Source organism: Coregonus clupeaformis, chromosome 31 (genome assembly GCF_020615455.1).
Source record: "Coregonus clupeaformis isolate EN_2021a chromosome 31, ASM2061545v1, whole genome shotgun sequence".
Taxonomy (NCBI): Eukaryota; Metazoa; Chordata; class Actinopteri; order Salmoniformes; family Salmonidae; genus Coregonus; species Coregonus clupeaformis.
Window position 1 is genome coordinate 23,002,437 of NC_059222.1, and position 18,573 is coordinate 23,021,009.

Consider the following 18,573-nt stretch of genomic DNA (forward strand, 5'->3'; position numbering starts at 1 on the left):
TCTTGGTGTTCTATTTAATTCCGTGGTACAGTATCTATCCTATCCTATCCTGCACTGACAGGAGTGTCTAAATGCGTTCTTACTGGTGTGGTTCTAACTGTGGGCTCCACAGGTAACTTCATGCATCTGGTGACCAGCGGAGGGCAGCACCACCTCATCAGCCAGCCAGCCCAGGTAGCAGTGTTCAGTTCTGCCACCCCCTCTCCAGCACCCTCGGAAATCCAGCTGCCTCTCAACGCTTCTCAAGGTACAGCAGCATCCTCCTTCAAGTCTGTGGTAACTGATCTGATCTTCTCTGGTTAGCTGTCTTTTACCCTGGACTTGTTGTTAAGGCGGTTCAGTGATGGTCATGTACTTACCCGTCTTTCCTCTCCAGTGCCCTCCTCCATGGTGACCAGCTCTGGGATCGTGAAGATAGTGGTACGCCAGTCAAGCAAGGAAGGAGGGGGTGTACCCACCCTGGCAGTGCCCCCTTCTCCCCGCGTAGCTACCCAGGCATCACCCTCCATACACCACCATGCCAATGCCAACATTGCTGTGAGAACCCCCCCTGCACATCGCCACCCCGGACCTGCCACTGCTCAATACACCCTGGCCCCACCTAGAACCCCTACGTCAGTCACAATTAGAACCGCTACCCAAGCCCCTCCTCGTATTCCTACACCAGCCCCTCCTCGAACCCCTACCACAGCCCCCCCTCAAATCCTTACACCAGCCCCTCCTCGAACCCCTACTCCTGCCCCCCCTCAAATCCCTACCCCAGACCCCAGTCAGCCCCAGCCCCCTCGCCCAGTGCTGAAGATTGAAACCAAGGTAGAAACCAGCACAGAACAGAAAGGTGAGGAGATGAATGCAAATAATTTAAAAACAGTTTCTGTATTTACAATCTTTGTATTGAACAAGTCACTTCTCCTCTCTAGCTCGTCTGAATTCTTTGTCGACGCGTGAGGAGAGCAGCGACACTAAATCAGCCGTTCCTAAATCAGGGTCCCATGTTGGTGGATTTGTCCCCCCTCGACCTCGGGCACAACCTCGCCCACATCCTCGCTCCCCCTTCTACATGGTACTTCCACTATATCTGCTTCTTTTAAAACATATATATTTTTTCTTGTTACTTGTTTCAATCACCATGTAGGAAATAATGAGGTTGTCATATTTTTTTGCGTATATCCCACAGTAGTACCTTTTTTAGTTCTGTCAGTCATCAATCCACAGCAGAATTCTTAAACTGACTCCTGTCATGTTCCTTTAAAGAGACTTCATAACTTTTGTATATTTTTTGGCAGTAGTTCTGAAAGCCGCGCCCAAGAGCCAAATAGGAAGTTGTGTACTACGTCATCACGTAATTGCTGTTGAGCCCCTGCAGCAGTGCACAAAGATATATATCGCAGCAAAAAAAGAAACTTATTTTTCAGCAAACTTATCATGTGTAAATATTTGTATGAACATAACAAGATTCAACAACTGAGACATAAACTCAACAAGTTCCACAGACATGTGACTAAAATAAATGGAATAAGTGTCCCTGAACAAAGGGGGGGTCAAAATCAAAAGTAACATTCAGTATCTGGTGTGGCCACCAGCTGCATTAAGTACTGCAGTGCATCTCCTCCTCATGGACTGCACCAAATTTGCCAGTTCTTGCTGTGAGATGTTACCCCACACTTCCACCAAGGCACCTGCAAGTTCCCGGACATTTCTGGGGGGAATGGCTCTAGCCCTCACCCTCCGATTCAACAGGTCCCAGACGTGCTCAATGGGATTGAGATCCGGGCTCTTCGCTGGCCATGGCAGAACACTGACATTCCTGTCTTGCAGGAAATCACGCACAGAACGAGCAGTATGGCTGTTGGCATTGTCATGCTGGAGGGTCATGTCAGAATGAGCCTGCAGGAAGGGTACCACATGAGGGAGGAGGATGTCTTCCCTGTAACGCACAGCGTTGAGATTGCCTGCAATGACATCAAGCTCAGTCCGATGATGCTGTGACACACCGCCCCAGACCATGACGGACCCTCCACCTCCAAATCGATCCCGCTCCAGAGTACAGGCCTCGGTGTAACCCTCATTCCTTCGACTATAAACGTGAATCCCACCATCACCCCTGGTGAGACAAAACCGCGACTCGTCAGTGAAGAGCACTTTTTGCCAGTCCTGTCTGGTCCAGAGACGGTGGGTTTGTGCCCATAGGCAACGTTGTTGCCGGTGATGTCTGGTGAGGACCTGCCTTAAAACAGGCCTACAAGCCCTCAGTCTAGCCTCTCTCAGCCTATTGCGGACAGTCTGAGCACTGATGGAGGGATTTTGCGTTCCTGGTGTAACTCGGGCAGTTGTTGTAGCCATCCTGTACCTGTCCCGCAGGTGTGATGTTTGGATGTACCGATCCTGTGCAGGTGTTGTTACACGTGGTCTGCCACTGCGAGGACGATCAGCTGTCTGTCCTGTCTCCCTGTAGCGCTGTCTTAGGCGTCTCACAGTACGGACATTGCAATTTATTGCCCTGGCCACATCTGCAGTCCTCATGCCTCCTTGCAGCATGCCTAAGGCACGTTCACACAGATGAGCAGGGACCCTGGGCATCTTTCTTTTGGTGTTTTTCAGAGTCAGTAGAAAGGCCTCTTTAGTGTCCTAAGTTTTCATAACTGTGACCTTAATTGCCTACCGTCTGTAAGCTGTTAGTGTCTTAAGGACCATTCCACAGGTGCATGTTCATTCATTGTTTAGGGTTCATTGAACAAGCATAGGAAACAGTGTTTAAACTCTTTACAATGAAGATCGGTTAAGTTATTTGGATTTTTATGGGAATGTATGTGTGTGTGTGTGTGTGTGTGTGTGTGTCAGTCAGTCAAAACTTTGGACACACCTACTCATTCCAGGGTTTTTCTTTAGTTGTACTATTTTCTACTTTTGTACAATAATAGTGAAGACATCAGAGCTATGGAATCATGTAGTAACCATAAGTGTTAAACAAATCAAAATATATTTTATATTTGAGATTCTTCAAATAGCCGCCCTTTTCCTTGATGACAGCTTTGCACACTCTTGGCATGCTCTCAACCAGCTTCATGAGGCAGTCACCTGGAATGCATTTCAATGAACAGGTGTGCCTTCTTAAAAGTTAATTTGTGGAATTTCTTTCCTTAATGCGTTTGAGCCAAGCAGTTGTGTTCTGACAAGGTAGAGTTGGTATACAGAAGATAGCCTTATTTGGTAAAAGATCAAGTCCATATTATGGCAAGAACAGCTCAAATAAGCAAATAGAAACGACAGTCCATCATTACTTTAAGACATGAAGGTCAGTCAATCCGGAACATTTCAAGAACTTTGAACGTTTCTTCAAGTACATTTGCAAAAACCATCAAGTGCTATGATGAAACTGGCTCTCATGAGGACCGCCACAGGAAAGGAAGACTCAGCGTTACCTCTGCTGCAGAGGATAAAGTTACCAGCCTCAGACATTGCAGCCCAAATAAATGCTTCACAGTTCAAGTAACACACACATCTCAACATCAACTGTTCAGAGGAGACTGTGTGAATCAGGCCTTCATGGTGGAATTGCTGCAAAAAACGTGGGTGAAAGTTTGCCGTATACATTTCTTGAGAGTTGTATGTGATTTGCGCAATATATTCAAAAATTCTAACAAAATACAGCAGCGACAGCATTTAGGAGATACAGGTTGTGAGCATAGTGTTTCTGATTTAGTTTGACAATTGTCAATAAGGCCCGAGGGGGTGTGGTATATGGCCAATATACCACGGCTAACGGCTGTTATTCGCACGACGCAACAAGGAGTGCCTGGACACAGCCCATAGCCGTGGTATATTGTCCATATATCACAAACCCCCAAGGTGCCTCATTGCTATTATAAACTGTTTACCAACGTAATTATAGCAGTAAAAATAAATGTTTTGTCATACCCATGGTATACGGTTTGATATACCACGGCTTTCAGACAATCAGCATTCAGGGCTCGAACCACCCAGTTTATAATACCATCTATAGTGCACATCATTTTCTGCTTGGTTTCCAGAGAAACGTAGCATATTGAAAGAGAAATTAAACTACTACCGAGGTCTAATAGATCTCATTTTAAATGTTTTATTATTATTATGCATGAATTTGATCAACGTATTCAATGTGTTTTTGCTGTTATCAAAAAAACAAATGGTAAGCGCATGTAGCAAGGCAATCCCACTCACTTCAGAGTGTGTGCTCACTACATGACATGAACAAGCATGTCTGAATTGCACAAAATTATGGCAAGTAAAAATCTAAGGATTCTGTGCCTTTCTCCGCTGGGAGAGGACTGCAGATGGTTTATTATCCATGTATGAGCCATACATTGACACGTTTAGTCCAAAACGGGACGTAAAAAAAAAAGTAACAAGGTTGTTTTCAATCCTCTGGAGCGCCTCTTTAACTGTTGCTGTCCTATCAACTTACAAACTGTCCCTTTCCTCTCCGTCAGTCATGGCTGGCAGACAGCCGCAAGAAGCAGCGAGACAGCCGCCTGACCCAAATCATCCGGATCAATGACCTGCACTGCAGCGCCAAGCCCATGTACGGCCATGAGGTGCTGGACTTCCTCACCTTCCTCCCGGGCTCCTGCCCTGCTCCGGCCCCCAGGGCCCTGGGTCAGTGGGGCCGCTCAGGCCATGCTGCCTGCTTGTTCGCCCAGTCCCACAGCACCATGAACTACTGGGACCAGAGCCGCGCCCTGAGGGAGGCCATCCACACCACTGAGGACAGGCTGCAGCTGCTCAAAGATATGATAGAAAGGTAACACACTGGCTGCTGCTTTCCACTGTCTGGAACCACGAGACAGTCTATATTTCTGTTCTAGCCCTTCACAAACACACTTGATTTAACTAATCACCAAGCCCTTCATTAGTTGAATTCGGTGTGTCTGTTTTCAAACACTTGCTGTTTTATCTTTCTTGTGATGCCTAATGATTGATGGAGGGTACCCTATTTTCTACTCCTCCAGGTTTACGTTTGTGATCCCACCGGTGGAGGCTCCGACCATCACCATGCACAGCTGCCACCCCCCTCCGTCTCTGAGCCACAAGCAGGCCGTGTTCACCTCGCTGCTCTCCTCCCAGGTGGCCCCGCTCTCACACAGTCTGCACCGCATCCAGTGCAACATGAGGACCCACTTCCCTGACCTGAGGCTGATCCAGTATGACTGTGGTGAGTCCCCACACCTGTGTTTTCTATAGGACTTAACCCCCTAGAGTCAATTGACACACCGGTGCGTCAATCTAAGTAACACAATAATCAGTCAATTTGATCTAGAGATATCTGTCGCACTTCCGCATCAGCAGGGAAAGGTAGCAGAGCTAGAGCGGTGTTTGTCAGACCATGAGACATCCCGGAAATCGGTCTTCTCACAAAAATGTCTGTAGTGTTGACATCGTTTGGCCTATGACCACTCTATGGAAAGGAGAGACTCTCACGAACACGATGGTGGTCTCAGTTTTACTCTACGACCCCCACAAGTGTCTGGGTACTCGTCTGAAGTCGGTACACCAACTTGTGTTTTGAAGCATCCGAACCGTTTGGGCTACAAACTAATATGGAAAAGGGAAATTCTCACAAACTCGATGGTGTTCTCCGTTGTGCTCTATGACCCCCACCAATGTCACGGGACTTGTCTAAAGGTAACCGGTAAATGAATGGAAGTGTGGAGGTAGTTTTGTGCCTACCCCAAAAAAGGGGTTCAATATGTGTAAAAAACAAACAAAAAATATATACAGCTCTGGAAAAAATTAAGAGACCACTGCAAAAGTATCAGTTTTTCTGGTTTTACTATTTATAGGTATGTTTGGGTAAAAATAACATTTTTATTTTATTCTATAAACTACTGACAACATTTCTCCCAAATTCCAAATAAAAATATTGTCATTTAGAGCATTTATTTGCAGAAAATGACAACTGGTCAAAATAACAAAAAAGATGCAGTGTTGTCAGACCTCGAATAATGCAAAGGAAATAAGTTAATGTTCATTTTTAAACAACACAATACTAATGTTTTAACTTAGGAAGGGTTCAGAAATCAATATTTGGTGGAATAACCCTGATTTTCAATCACAGCTTTCATGCGTCTTGGCATGCTCTCCACCAGTCTTTCACATTGATGTTGGGTGACTTTATGCCACTCCTTGCGCAAAAATTCATGCAGCTCGGCTTTGTTTGTTGGCTTGTGACCATCCATCTTCCTCTTGATCACTTTCCAGAAGTTTTCAATGAGGTTCAGGTCTGGAGATTGGGCTGGCCATGACAGGGTCTTGATCTGGTGGTCCTCCATCCACACCTTGATTGACCTGGCTGTGTGGCATGGCGCATTGTCCTGCTGGAAAAACAATCCTCAGAGTTGGGGAACAATGTCAGAGCAAAAGGAAGCAAGTTTTCTTCCAGGACAACCTTGTACATGGCTTGATTCATGCGTCCTTCACAAAGACAAATCTGCCCACTTCCAGTCTTGCTGAAGCACCCCCAGATCATCACCGATCCTCCACCAAATTTCACAGTGGGTGCGAGACACTGTGGCTTGTAGGCCTCTCCAGGTCTCCGTCTAACCATTAGACAACCAGGTGTTGGGCAAAGCTGAAAAGATGACCTTACTCCAGTCCTCTACGGTCCAATCCTTATGGTCTTTTGCAAACCTCAGCCTGGCTCTTCTTTGCTTCTCATTGATGAAGGGCTTTTTTCTCGCTTTGCACGACTTCAGCCCTGCCCCTAGGAGCCTGTTTCGAACCGTCCTCGCCGTGCACTTCACCCCAGCTGCCGTTTGCCATTCTTTTTGTAGGTCACTTGATGTCATCCTACGGTGGTTGAGTGACATTTGATTGAGTTGGCGGTCATCCCGGTCAGTAGAGAGTAGTTTTCGCCCTCTGCCGGTCTGTAGCTTTGTTGTCCCCAATGTCTGCTGCTTGAACTCATTGAAATTTAAGGATGGAAGCAACCTGACGCTCACCGTATCCCTCTGCCAGTAAAGCCAGAATTGGACCCTTATTTTCCTCACTCAAAACTTTCCTTTTCAACTCTTTTGGCATGGTCAATAGTTATTTTTTGATTAATATGACTTTTGAGGTACTATTAGCACAGTTTTTGCCATCCAGCTGGTCCTATTGCAGGAGGATAGTGATGACCACAGCAGTGGTTTTTATACTTTTCCTCGTTAAATAAGATTTGGTTCAGGTGATCACCTAATCAGTACCTAATTCAGTAGAATGAGGTGTGCCTGTGTTGGAATTCAACAGACACTGGAATGGAATGGCTGTCATACATGTAGAGATGCTGATTTTAAGAGATTTTTTTTTTCCAGATCTGTGTGTGTATATATGTGTGTATGTGTGTGTATATATATATATATATATATATATATATTAGTCCCCTGTAGCTCAGTTGGTAGAGCATGGCGCTTGCAACGCCAGGCTTGTGGGTTCGTTTCTCACGGGGGCCAGTATGAAAATGTATGCACTCACTTAACTGCAAGTCGCTCTGGATAAGAGTGTCTGCTAAATGACAAATGTTTAAAAAAAATATACACACACACACACACACACACACAGAGAGTACCAGTCAAAAGTTTGTACACACCTACTCATTCCAGAGTTTTCCTTTATTTTTACTATTTTCTACATTGTAGAATAATAGTGAAGACATCAAAACTATGAAATAACACATATGGAATCTTGTAGTAACCAAAAAAGTGTTAAACAATTCAAAACATATTTTATATTTGAGATTCTTCAAAGTTGCCACCCTTTGCCTTGATGACAGCTTTGCACACTCTTGGCATTCTCTCAACCAGCTTCATGAGGTAGTCACCTGGAATGCATTTCAATTAACAGGTGTGCCTTGTTAAAAGTTAATTTGTGGGATTTCTTTCCTCCTTAATGCGTTTGAGCCAATCAGTTGTGTTCTGACAAGGTAGAGTTGGTATACAGAAGATAGCCCTATTTAGTAAAAGATCAAGTCCATATTATGACAAGACCAGTTCAAATAAGCAAAGAGAAACGATAGTCCATCATTACTTTAAGACATAAAGGTCAGTCAATCTGGAACATTTCAAGAACTTTGAAGTGCAGTCGCAAAAACCATCAAACGCTATGATGAAACTGGCTCTCATTAGGACCGCCACAGGAAAGGAAGACCCAGAGTTACCTCTGCTGCAGAGGATAAGTTCATTAGTTACCAGCCTCAGAAATTGCAGCCTAAATAAATGCTTCACAGAGTTCAAGTAACAGACACATCTCAACATCAACTGTTCAGAGGAGACAGTGTGAATCAGACCTTCATGGTCGAATTGTTGCAAAGAAACCACTACTAAAGGACACCAATAAGAAGGAGAGACTTGCTTGGGCCAAGAAACACGAGCAATGGTCATTAGACCAGTGGAAATCTGTCCTTTGGTCTGATGAGTCCAAATGTGAGATTTTTGGTTCCAACCGCCGTGTCTTTGTGTGACGCAGAGTAGGTGAACGGATGAACTCTTGAAGAATGGAGGAGGAGGTTGTGTGGGGGTGCTTTGCTGGTGACACTGTCATTGATTTATTTAGAATTCAAGGCACAGTTATTCAGCATGACCTAACACACCTCCAGGCTGTGTAAGGGGTATTTGACCAAGAAGGAGAGTGATGGAGTGCTGCATCAGATGACCTGGCCTCCACAATCACCCGACCTCAACCCAATTGAGATGGTTTGGGATGAGTTGGACCGCAGAGTGAAAGAAAAGCAGGCAACAAGTGCTCAGCATATGTGGGAACTCCTTCAAGACTGTTGGAAAAGCATTCCAGGTGAAGCTGGTTGAGAGAATGCCAAGAGTGTGCAAAGCTGTCATATTTAAAGAATCTTAAATATAAAATATATTTTGATTTGTTAACACTTTTTGGATTACTACATGATTCCATATGTGTTATTTCATAGTTTTGATGTCTTCACTATTATTCTACAATGTAGAAAATAGTAAAAATAAAGAAAAACCCTTGAATGAGTAGGCGTGTCCAAACTTTTGACTAGTACTATATATATTTATGACTTTTTTTTTTTTTACTGTCTTTTCTGCCATTTACGAATGTGTTTTTCGATGCGTAAAAATTCTATATTTTATTAAATAATTGTTTTCTATTTTTTGGGGACACCTAAAGGGGTCCTAAAATTCAAAATCAAATGGCTAAATGTCTTAAAACAATTCCATATGTCAGCTTATAACAATAGGTGGGGCCGGTACATCCTGTATAAACACAAACTCACTTTCTTGACAACAAACATGGAGAACTTTGACGAAAGGCTGTCAGATCAAGTTAACAAATAAAAAACCTTGTGTAGAGATTTCCAAGACAGGAAAATGAGTTTGAACTTCTGGAAAGAGATCGGGGAGATAATGTGGATAGACGCGGTAAAAAGTCAATGGAATGCAGACAGTGGGGTAGAAGGACGTTGGATTGGCGCACATTCAACAAATCTGATCTAACAAAGTGTTTATTTGTTAAGTCTGTCATGATGATTGATGTATTGTAACAAGCCCACAATGTGGTTACTAAAATCTGATTTGGATATACACTGGGAAAAATCTAAATGTTAAGTGTTGGTCCCATGTTTCATGAGCTGAAATAAAAAACATCCCTGTGAGTGAGCATTTTCTCCTTTGCCAAGATAATTCATCCATCTGACAGGTGTGGCATATCAAGAAGCTAATTAAACAGCATGATCACCCATGCCTGCACCCCAGCCCAGTCATGTAAAATCCATAGATTAGGGCCTAATGACTGATTTCCTTATATGAACTGTAACTCAGTAAAATCTTTTGAAATTGTTGCATGTTGAGTTTATTTTTGTTCAATATATTTGACTGTTTTTGCTGCATAACATTTAAAGTTGTTAGAACTGAATCACTACGAGTGGTGCGGTGCAGACACATTTATCGGATGCGTATGACAGCTCGCTGAATCGCAAGATATATGAATGCTCTGACTTCTGCGGCGGCCGCATTGCAGTAAATGTGGTCCGGCCATTGCAGACATCGGATTGACCATGCAGAGTCTTTTAGGAAACTTGTCTTGTTTTCGCTTGGCATTCATCGAGGAATTTGAACTCTGACACCTCCATCAGTTTGGCTGTGTGTTTGCACACACCATGACACGGAAAGCCACTGTGTTAAGGATAAGTTTTTTATTTTTATTTCACCTTTATTTAACCAGGTAAGCCAGTTGAGAACAAGTTCTCATTTACAACTGCGACCTGGCCAAGATAAAGCATAGTAATTGTTACTGAAGTGCTGTTACTTCAGTGATGATACGATGATGAGTCAAAACGGGATACAGTCTCTGGGTTCACTGCGTCAGGCTCAGGTTCTGTGTCTCTGGGTTCAGTACCCCAGAGCAGCGTGTCTTTCAGTTGAAGACATTGAGGCATTTGTCTGAGAAGGGGCCCCAAAAAAGTAAAAGTGCTTTCAACTCAATACAGCCTTTGAACGATAACACTCTGTGGTGTGTGCAGGTAAGCTGCAGACGCTCCACACTCTGCTGCGACGACTGAAGGAGGGCCAACACCGTGTGCTCATTTTCACCCAGATGACCCGCATGCTGGACGTGCTGGAGCAGTTCCTTGGCTACCACGGGCACATCTACCTCCGCCTGGACGGCAGCACCCGCGTCGAGCAGAGACAGGTGAGTGGCTCCTGAGCTCTATGGGATTCTACTGTTGTGTTGGACCTCAGCAACTCAATTAGTTGGGGTCAATTCCATTTCAATTCAAATTCTTTTGGACAAGGAATTTTACGGCTCTTTTGGTTTCTTGAGTTGAATGAAATTGACCCGGAGTTCAATACTGTGCTGAAACTGCTGAAGGATGCTGACTGTTGGTTGAAAACAAAAAACATTTGGTTTCTCCTGTGTCCGTTATACATCTTTCTCCCCCTCTCAGTCCCTAATGGATCGCTTCAACGCGGACCGCCGCATCTTCTGCTTCATCCTGTCCACACGTAGCGGCGGCGTGGGGGTGAACCTGACGGGCGCCGACACGGTGGTGTTCTACGACAGTGACTGGAACCCCACCATGGACGCCCAGGCCCAGGACCGCTGCCACCGCATCGGACAGACCCGCGACGTCCACATCTACAGGTACACAGTGAAACCATCCCCTGCCATCCCCTGACATTACTTCCCTCTAAGGCACATCATCTCAGGACTATGGTAGTTGTTTAGTTTCCTCTAGATTTTACACAAAGTCTCCAGAAGCAGCATGGCAGTCCACATACTTCGACTCTGAAGATATGACAATGTGTTGAACACTCTTCCCCCTTCCAGGCTGATCAGTGAGCGCACGGTGGAGGAAAACATCCTGAAGAAGGCCAACCAGAAGAGGATGCTGGGAGACATGGCCATCGAAGGAGGCAACTTCACCACCGCTTTCTTCAAACAGGTACGTCTCCACTGATACAACTCTTTGACGTCGTCCATTCACTCTGAATTGAGGGCAATTCAAAACGAACTACGCTCCTCTCTCTCCTCTCAGCAAACCATCAGGGAACTATTTGAAGTTACGGAGGGGGAGAAGAAGGAGGTGACCGTAGAGCTCTCTGTGCCCCAGCCTGAGGAAGAGGAGACGGGCAACAAACAGAGCACCACCATCCTGGAGCAGGTCAGTCACAACCAACACACTAGCAATAACAGGATGTATAGGAGGTTTACTGGGGTGTTCAGAGCAGGTGTCTCTCAGACCATAGATGCCTGTTTATACCACAACAAACAGCAGCAGGAGTCTGGAAGAGACCCAGAGACTAGCACCTGAGTGTTTGGACCAGCACTGACTCCATACAAATAAGCTTTAAATATATAATGAATAAACTTGATTATTAGAGGTCCAATGATTGTGTTATTTAAGTCAGCAAAACATCAATCTTACTCCAGGTAGTACTGTTCCCATAAACTAATTTTCTCTCTGCCACAGGCCCTGTGTCGTGCTGAGGATGAGGAGGACATAGTGGCCGCTTCCCAAGCCAAAGCAGAGCAGGTAGCTGAACTGGCAGAGTTCAACGAGGCCATCCCATTGGACGAGGCTGGTGAAGGGAGGGACCCGGAAGAGGAGGAGCTCTCCAAGGCTGAGCAGGAGATAGCGGCTCTTGTGGAGCAGGTGATTGTTGCTCAATATCCCTGTTTTTGGCCTATCCCATCTGTTATTTGACGATGTGGAGCACATTTAGCTTTTTGCAAATCTGACCGCCTATCTGTTACCCCCATATCTCAGCTAACTCCTATAGAACGCTATGCTATGAACTTCCTGGAGGCTTCACTGGAGGATGTGTGTAAGGAGGAATTAAAGCAAGCCGAGGTAAGTTTGCTATTTCTCAGTGCATTTAGGAGAGCTTGACGTGTGTCCATGTTTAATTGGTTCACCCTATTAGAGACCTGAGTTAAAATAAAAAGCATTAACAACTGCCCATCTCTCTGCTCTGTGTTTACAGGAGCAGGTGGAGGCTGCCAGGAAGGGGCTGGACCAGGCAAAGGAGGAGGGCCTGAAGCTGCAAGCAGGCTCCTCAGACAACGACGAAGAGGACTTCTCATCACAGCCAGCAGAGGAGTCCTCGACGCCCGGGTCCGGCCGCCGCCCACGCAAACACAAAGAGAAAGGCGCCCCCTCCACCAGGACCAGTGGCAGGCTCCGAGGGACCACGGCCTCCCCACCGCCCACTTCGCCAGATTCCGACACCCCAACCCCCACCAACAGAGAAGTGCCTGAAAGACTCCGCTCTGCTCTGAGAGGACGAGGGGGGACCAAAGACACCACCACCCCGGCCCGCACAGAGCACCCCAGGGCCCACACCACCCCAGCAAGGCTCGAGGAATCTGCCAAACCTGCAGCGACAACCCCGGCCTCTCCTTCTAGAGACTCCAGCCTCAAATCTGTGTCGGCAGCGCCACCTCTCCGGACCCAGTCCCACTCCAGCTCAGTGCCTTCCACTGCCACCAGTCCTCCAGCTGAGAAACCACTGACACTACCAGGGGAGTTAGACACCAAGTCACCCAGGAGGGAGCAGGGAGTGTGTGTCTCCTCGTGTCCGGTGGACCACCAGTCATACTCTGCCCAGGCCAGGGATTATGACAGCAAGTCCCTATCTCCCCCCTCGGTGTGCTCTCTCTCCCGGTCGCCACGCAAGCGCCAGTCAGCCGACGGGGAGGTCCTGCTAGGCCTTCCGGAACATTCCCCGTCGGCCAAGGTCCTGCGGAGGCTCCCTGGTCGCCTGGTTACAGTGGTGGAGGACAAGGAGCCCAGGAAGAGGAGGAGAGGCAGCGGAACGGGAGGAGGCTCATCAGAGGAGACGGAGCACGCAGAGTCGGGCCGAGGCTCAGACGAGCCAAGCAGAGATGCTACACCCCAGACCCCTGACAAAATCAACCAGACCCCCAAAGAGAAAGGGACTGCCTCAAAATACTCCTCAAAGACCACCAACCTCCCAGAGGACCAAGAATCCCCTTCAAGACACACCCATCCTGCCAGAAGCTACCCCCCTTACTCCCCACCCTACCACTCCCCTGACATGCCGGTGCTGAGGAACCTGCCAGTGCGGCGGCGGCTTGAGAGTGAGTCTCGCGTGGCGGCCCAGTTAGGAGAGCAGGGGCTGGGCCGAGGGAGGGGAGGGAACTACCACAGGAAAATGGACACTCAGCCAGGAAAAGAAGGCAATGCGTCCTCAGGCACTAATGTTTCTAACTCCACCACACCGTTGAAACGAAAGAGGGGACGACCCCCCAAGACTCCCCTCAGGGTGGCGGAACCCCAGCCAGAGCATGTATCCCCTCCCCACCCTACCTCACCAATTGAGGAGGGGAGCCCACCCCTCTCCCCAAAACGCAAGAGAGGTCGTCCCCGCAAGGACTCGACTACTGTAACGGATGCTGTGGGTGCAGTGCAGAACTCAAACGCCCCCACTGCCAGCACCACCAGCCAAGCTGGTTCCCTGTCTGACACTGCTGCTGTTGACACAGAGCCACTACCCCTGTCTGCCCCCACTAAGCCTCAAACTGTGGCCTCCTCTGCTGTCTGCACCAGCCAAGCCTCTCCGTCTACCAAAGCTGAGGACTCCACCGCAACATTAAAAGCAGACACTAAGACTGAGGTCCCTATCACAACCCTAACTGCTATCCTTGCGCCAAGCCCAGCTCAAGTCCTTACCACAACTGCTATTCCTGCACCAAGCCGAACTCAAGTTCCCACCTCAATTCCAATCTCTGTCTCCACCTCAAGCGATGTCCCTGTCTCAAGCTCACCCACCATTTCCACCTCTGTTCCAATTGCAATCCCCTCCACAAGCTCACCCACAGTCCCCACCTTAAAGTCAACCTCTGTTCCTGCCGCAAGTTCGCCCACAGTTTCCACCCCAAGCTCACACACAGTATCCACATCGAGGATGACCTTTGGTCCTGCCTCAAGGTCAACCTCTGGTCCCATTCGAATTCCAACTGCAGTCCTCACCTCAACCCTGGCCCAATTCCTCACTTCAAGACCTAGAGTTGCCACTTCACCGCCAGTCTCCACTTCTCCATCAATCTCCACAACAACTACCACACAAATCTTCACCCCTACCCACAACAAGATTTCCACTCTTCCCCTCACCCAAATCACTATCCCTACTCCAGCTCGAGCCCAAATCCCCAAAATGTCCACCTCAGCCTCTACTCCAACCAGCACCCCCACACCAACAGTCACAAATGTCAAACCAACCCCTACTCCGGTCCCTACCACAATTGTCACAACCCATCTACCAACACTTAGTAAACCAACCACAACCTCAATCGCCGATCTGACCACAATTTCCACACCAGCCCCACCCAGAATTGTCACCACCGTTACACCAGCCCCAACCACAGCCATCACAGCATCTCCTGCCACAACCTCCATACCAACTTCTACCAAAATCACCACCACAACCCCCACACCAGGCCCTACACCAACCATCACATCAACTGCTACACCAGACCCTACCACAACTGTCACAACCATTAAACCAACCCACACACCAGTCCCTACCACGATCAACACAACCTCTGCTCCAATTCCCAACACCATCCCCACAGCAGCCCCAACCAGAACTGTCACCACTGTTGCTGCAGCTACTACCACAACACCAACCTCCACCCCTTCCCAAGTACCCAACTCCACCACCACCAAAATCCACACACAGATATCCCCCCCAATCCCCACTCCAAGTTCAACACAAGTACTCCCCCTGGCCCAAATTCCTATTACATCCAGCATCTCTACAGCTGTGGCTGCCACTGAGAACCAGGCTTTGGAGCCTGCTCCAGTGGAGACTGCCCATAACAGAGATTCAGAGAAGATAACAGACATGGAGGTAGACACCCAGGAGGCTAAAGAGGACAAAAAGACTAAAGAGATTAGTGACTCTCAACTGAAAAATAGGAAAGTGGAGAATTCTCATGAAGCCAAAGACACTGTCTCTCCCACTCCCTCGCTTGCTGACCCAGAGGCCCCAGTGGCTCCTCGGCCAGAAGAAACTGATAAACAGAAGGTAGAGGAGAGCGTCGGAGATGACAGAGCCGCCAGCAAGAAGAGGCCTCTCAGTCGCCAGAGCAGTCAGGAGTCTGTGCGCTCCTCCTCTCCCTCCTCTGTGTGTTCCACATCCACTCCCACACGGTCAGCCCAACACAAGAAGGGTGCAGAGAAGAGGGCACATGCCAAGAGGATGCGAGGGGAGGTTTGCTCTGACCCAGAAAAGGTGAAGACAGAGGAAGATTTCACCAACACTACACAGAGGAAGCAGTCCAGGTCCTCCTCTTCAGACTCTGACACCTCTGAAACCAGGAAGGAGCGCCTCCTCACCCGCTCAGCCCAGAGCCGACAGGAGACCGAGGGGGATGGAGAGAGCAACGGGCGGATTGGAAGACCCGCCAGGAGCTCTGAACGTGTGGGCAGGACTGTGTCCAACAACACCAGTACTGGGGAGTCTGGCAGCCAGACATCCTCTGTGAGAGTCACCCGGAAATCGTCTGTTCCTCAGCCCACCCCAGAGAGAGAACCCCAGCCCAACAGTGTGCCCTCTAGCCCTACCCAGCCAGAGGTCCTAGGGAAGAGGTGTTCCGCCCTGAATGCTGCAGCCAAACTCCTTGCCATGCGAGGCAGGATCGACACCCCTGGCAGCAGGAAAGACCCTGCGGCTAAGACTAGTGGGCAGAATGCCACTTCTCCTGCTTCCTCTGACAAGAACCAGAAGTCCAAATCTAAAAGTGCACCAGCCACTCCGCAAACCAACTGCATCAACAAAGTAGGAAGCAGCAAGACCACAACCCCCACCCAGTCAAGCCACACCGCCGCACGCTCCACCCGCCAGTGCCCTGGTGCCCTCGTCCCAGCCCTGGAGACGAACAACAAGAGGGGGAGCAAAAAGAAGGAGAAGGAAAAGAAGAAGCCCTCAGAGGGAAAGGAGGAGGGTGAGCGGGAGACGCGCTCGTCCAGGGGCCACAGTGCATGCAGCAGCACGAGTAGCGATGGTGGCGGCAGCAGCCAGAGCAGCAGCAATAGCCTCAGCTCCCAGAGCACCGGGCCCAGGCGCAACCTCTCACGAGCACCCTCCTCCGGCAGCGAACGTGAACGCAGCACCGAGAGGGGCAGGAGGCGCAGCCACAGGAAGGAAGGAGAGGGCCGGGGGAGGGAGACCCGGAAGGAAAGAAAGGAGAGGCACGCCCAGAAGCGGGAGAGGCTCTCCCAGGAAGGGAACGCCGGCTCGGGAGAGGGCACCCCGGACAGGGTGCTGCGCAGCGTGGCGGCTATGGCAGCGGCTCAGGCCCGCACACCGGCCGCTAACACCCGCTCCTCCTCTGCCCAACACAACAAGACATGATGGGAGGACTAGAGATAAAAATAAAAAAAGCAGCGAGAAGGAGTGAGGGTTTCTGAGTGGAATAATAGAGGGGTAGGTGGTAACAGAGGGGAAATGACCTCTAAAGCTGCTGCTTTGTCTACACTGACAGAGACCAGAGCAGAACTATGAGTGTTGTGCAGGTCAGACCTCTCTCCCTCTTGGGCCCTCTCGTCCCACCCCACATTAAAGCTGGTCTCTCCAGTTCAGCCATCATCCACTGGGGAAAGGCTCAGGGATGCCAGACTGTTTGCAGAGAGAAAGGTGGCACCATGGTAGTGCCATTCCAGAGGTGTCAATTCATACGGACAGTGGCTTGACTGCACACCGGGGTCTTTGGTGCGAGTGAGTAAATTGTTAGTTCACACTATGTACTGTAAAACATTTCAAAAGACTGGAATACTAAGAGATGGATGTGTCCGAGAGAGGTTTAAATTGTGCCCTATATATAGAGTTTATTCGCTGCCAGGGTTATCGAATCAAAATAAGCTTTTGAGTGACAGTTGTATCGTAAGTTGAAGGTTTTAGACAGTTGGGTTCTGGACATTTTGTTAGCTCCTTCTGTTTGGTTCTAGTCGGTTGATAAATTATGGATATTTTATGGTTTCTTCCAGGGAATTAGGAAGAGAGCAGATCAGTAAATGTGATCTTTGCTGGAGTTAGTCTTTGCTTGGGCCTCCCTATCTTGTAATTTTCTGCCCATCTTTTTAAATCCAGCCTGCATTTTTCATTTGCACATCAGACATGTTGTCCTCAGCTTAATTTGAGTGCATCTTTGTGTAGTATTTTTTGTGTGTGCATACATTTCAATCAAAATACTACTATGTTCCTGGTACCTCACACAATGCATCTCTCAAGCTCTAAATATGTCTGTCTCTCTTGAGCTTATGTATCTTGAAGATAGTACTTATTGCTTACTGGCAATGCAGAAACAGGAGCAGAACCTTATTTAATTCTCCTCACCTTTCCAAAGTCAGTCAGACATTATGGTCAACGTCATGAAGTTTATACTAAAAGGGTATTGAATCCATGTGAATAAAATAATTAGTGCCTATTAGGCCGAGCTGGTGGACGGAGATCCCAGTTTGCCTTGTAAAGTACATGACGTTGGGGTGTGGAACTTACCGAGTTAAAAAAAAAAAAAAAAAAAAAAAAAACTTTCTGTAAATCACAAGTGAAGCACCCTATGCATCAGTGCTACCAAATTCTATATCATTCTTTTTTACTGTCGTCATTTCTTCATTGCTCCTCTTTCATGTAAGTACTTGGACAAAACATGTGAATAAAACACTGGTACAGTTCCAGATGGCTCTATATATTGTCAATTTACTTTAAGCTATTTTTGGGCAGGGTGCTGTTTGAGTGAATGGGTGGGTGGAATATGGTCTTATTTTATTATCTTGATGTCTTTCATTTGTTACATTCCTTTGTTTCCTTGTAATTCCACATCATTTTACTTGAAAGATTAAAAGACAATGAGTTGAATAAAAAGACCAAAAAATGATTGGGTGTTTGGATGTCTTGCTTACCTTAATTTAATCCACTGATTAATTCATGGAAAACGGCATCTGCTAAATGACTAAAGTGTAAATGTGTTTGTGCATGGCACACATCTCAGTAGGTGCCATGCAGGATTCATGAAAAATGTATATTGCTGGTTGGAATGTAGGCATATGGGGCAAATGTATAC

At 47.6% G+C, this 18,573-nt stretch overlaps 1 protein-coding gene and 1 non-coding gene across 2 annotated transcripts in view; both read left to right on the forward strand.

Moving 5' to 3' along the window:
- LOC121547266 (helicase SRCAP) overlaps positions 1-18,387 on the forward strand; it is a 39,401-nt gene extending 21,014 nt beyond the window's left edge. Inside the window, exons 21-32 of the mRNA XM_045209811.1 lie at positions 113-247; positions 377-838; positions 921-1,063; positions 4,470-4,780; positions 4,989-5,191; positions 10,505-10,674; positions 10,931-11,127; positions 11,314-11,428; positions 11,522-11,647; positions 11,957-12,139; positions 12,254-12,337; positions 12,471-18,387. Of these exons, the coding sequence (XP_045065746.1) occupies positions 113-247; positions 377-838; positions 921-1,063; positions 4,470-4,780; positions 4,989-5,191; positions 10,505-10,674; positions 10,931-11,127; positions 11,314-11,428; positions 11,522-11,647; positions 11,957-12,139; positions 12,254-12,337; positions 12,471-16,865 (6,524 nt within the window). The 3' untranslated portion in view covers positions 16,866-18,387. The remainder of the gene's footprint in view (positions 1-112; positions 248-376; positions 839-920; positions 1,064-4,469; positions 4,781-4,988; positions 5,192-10,504; positions 10,675-10,930; positions 11,128-11,313; positions 11,429-11,521; positions 11,648-11,956; positions 12,140-12,253; positions 12,338-12,470) is intronic.
- On the forward strand, positions 10,290-10,433 carry LOC121548122. Its single transcript, XR_005996612.1, has one exon. It is a non-coding gene; the product is annotated as a small nucleolar RNA SNORD15 (small nucleolar RNA).
- Positions 18,388-18,573: the final 186 nt, after the last annotated feature.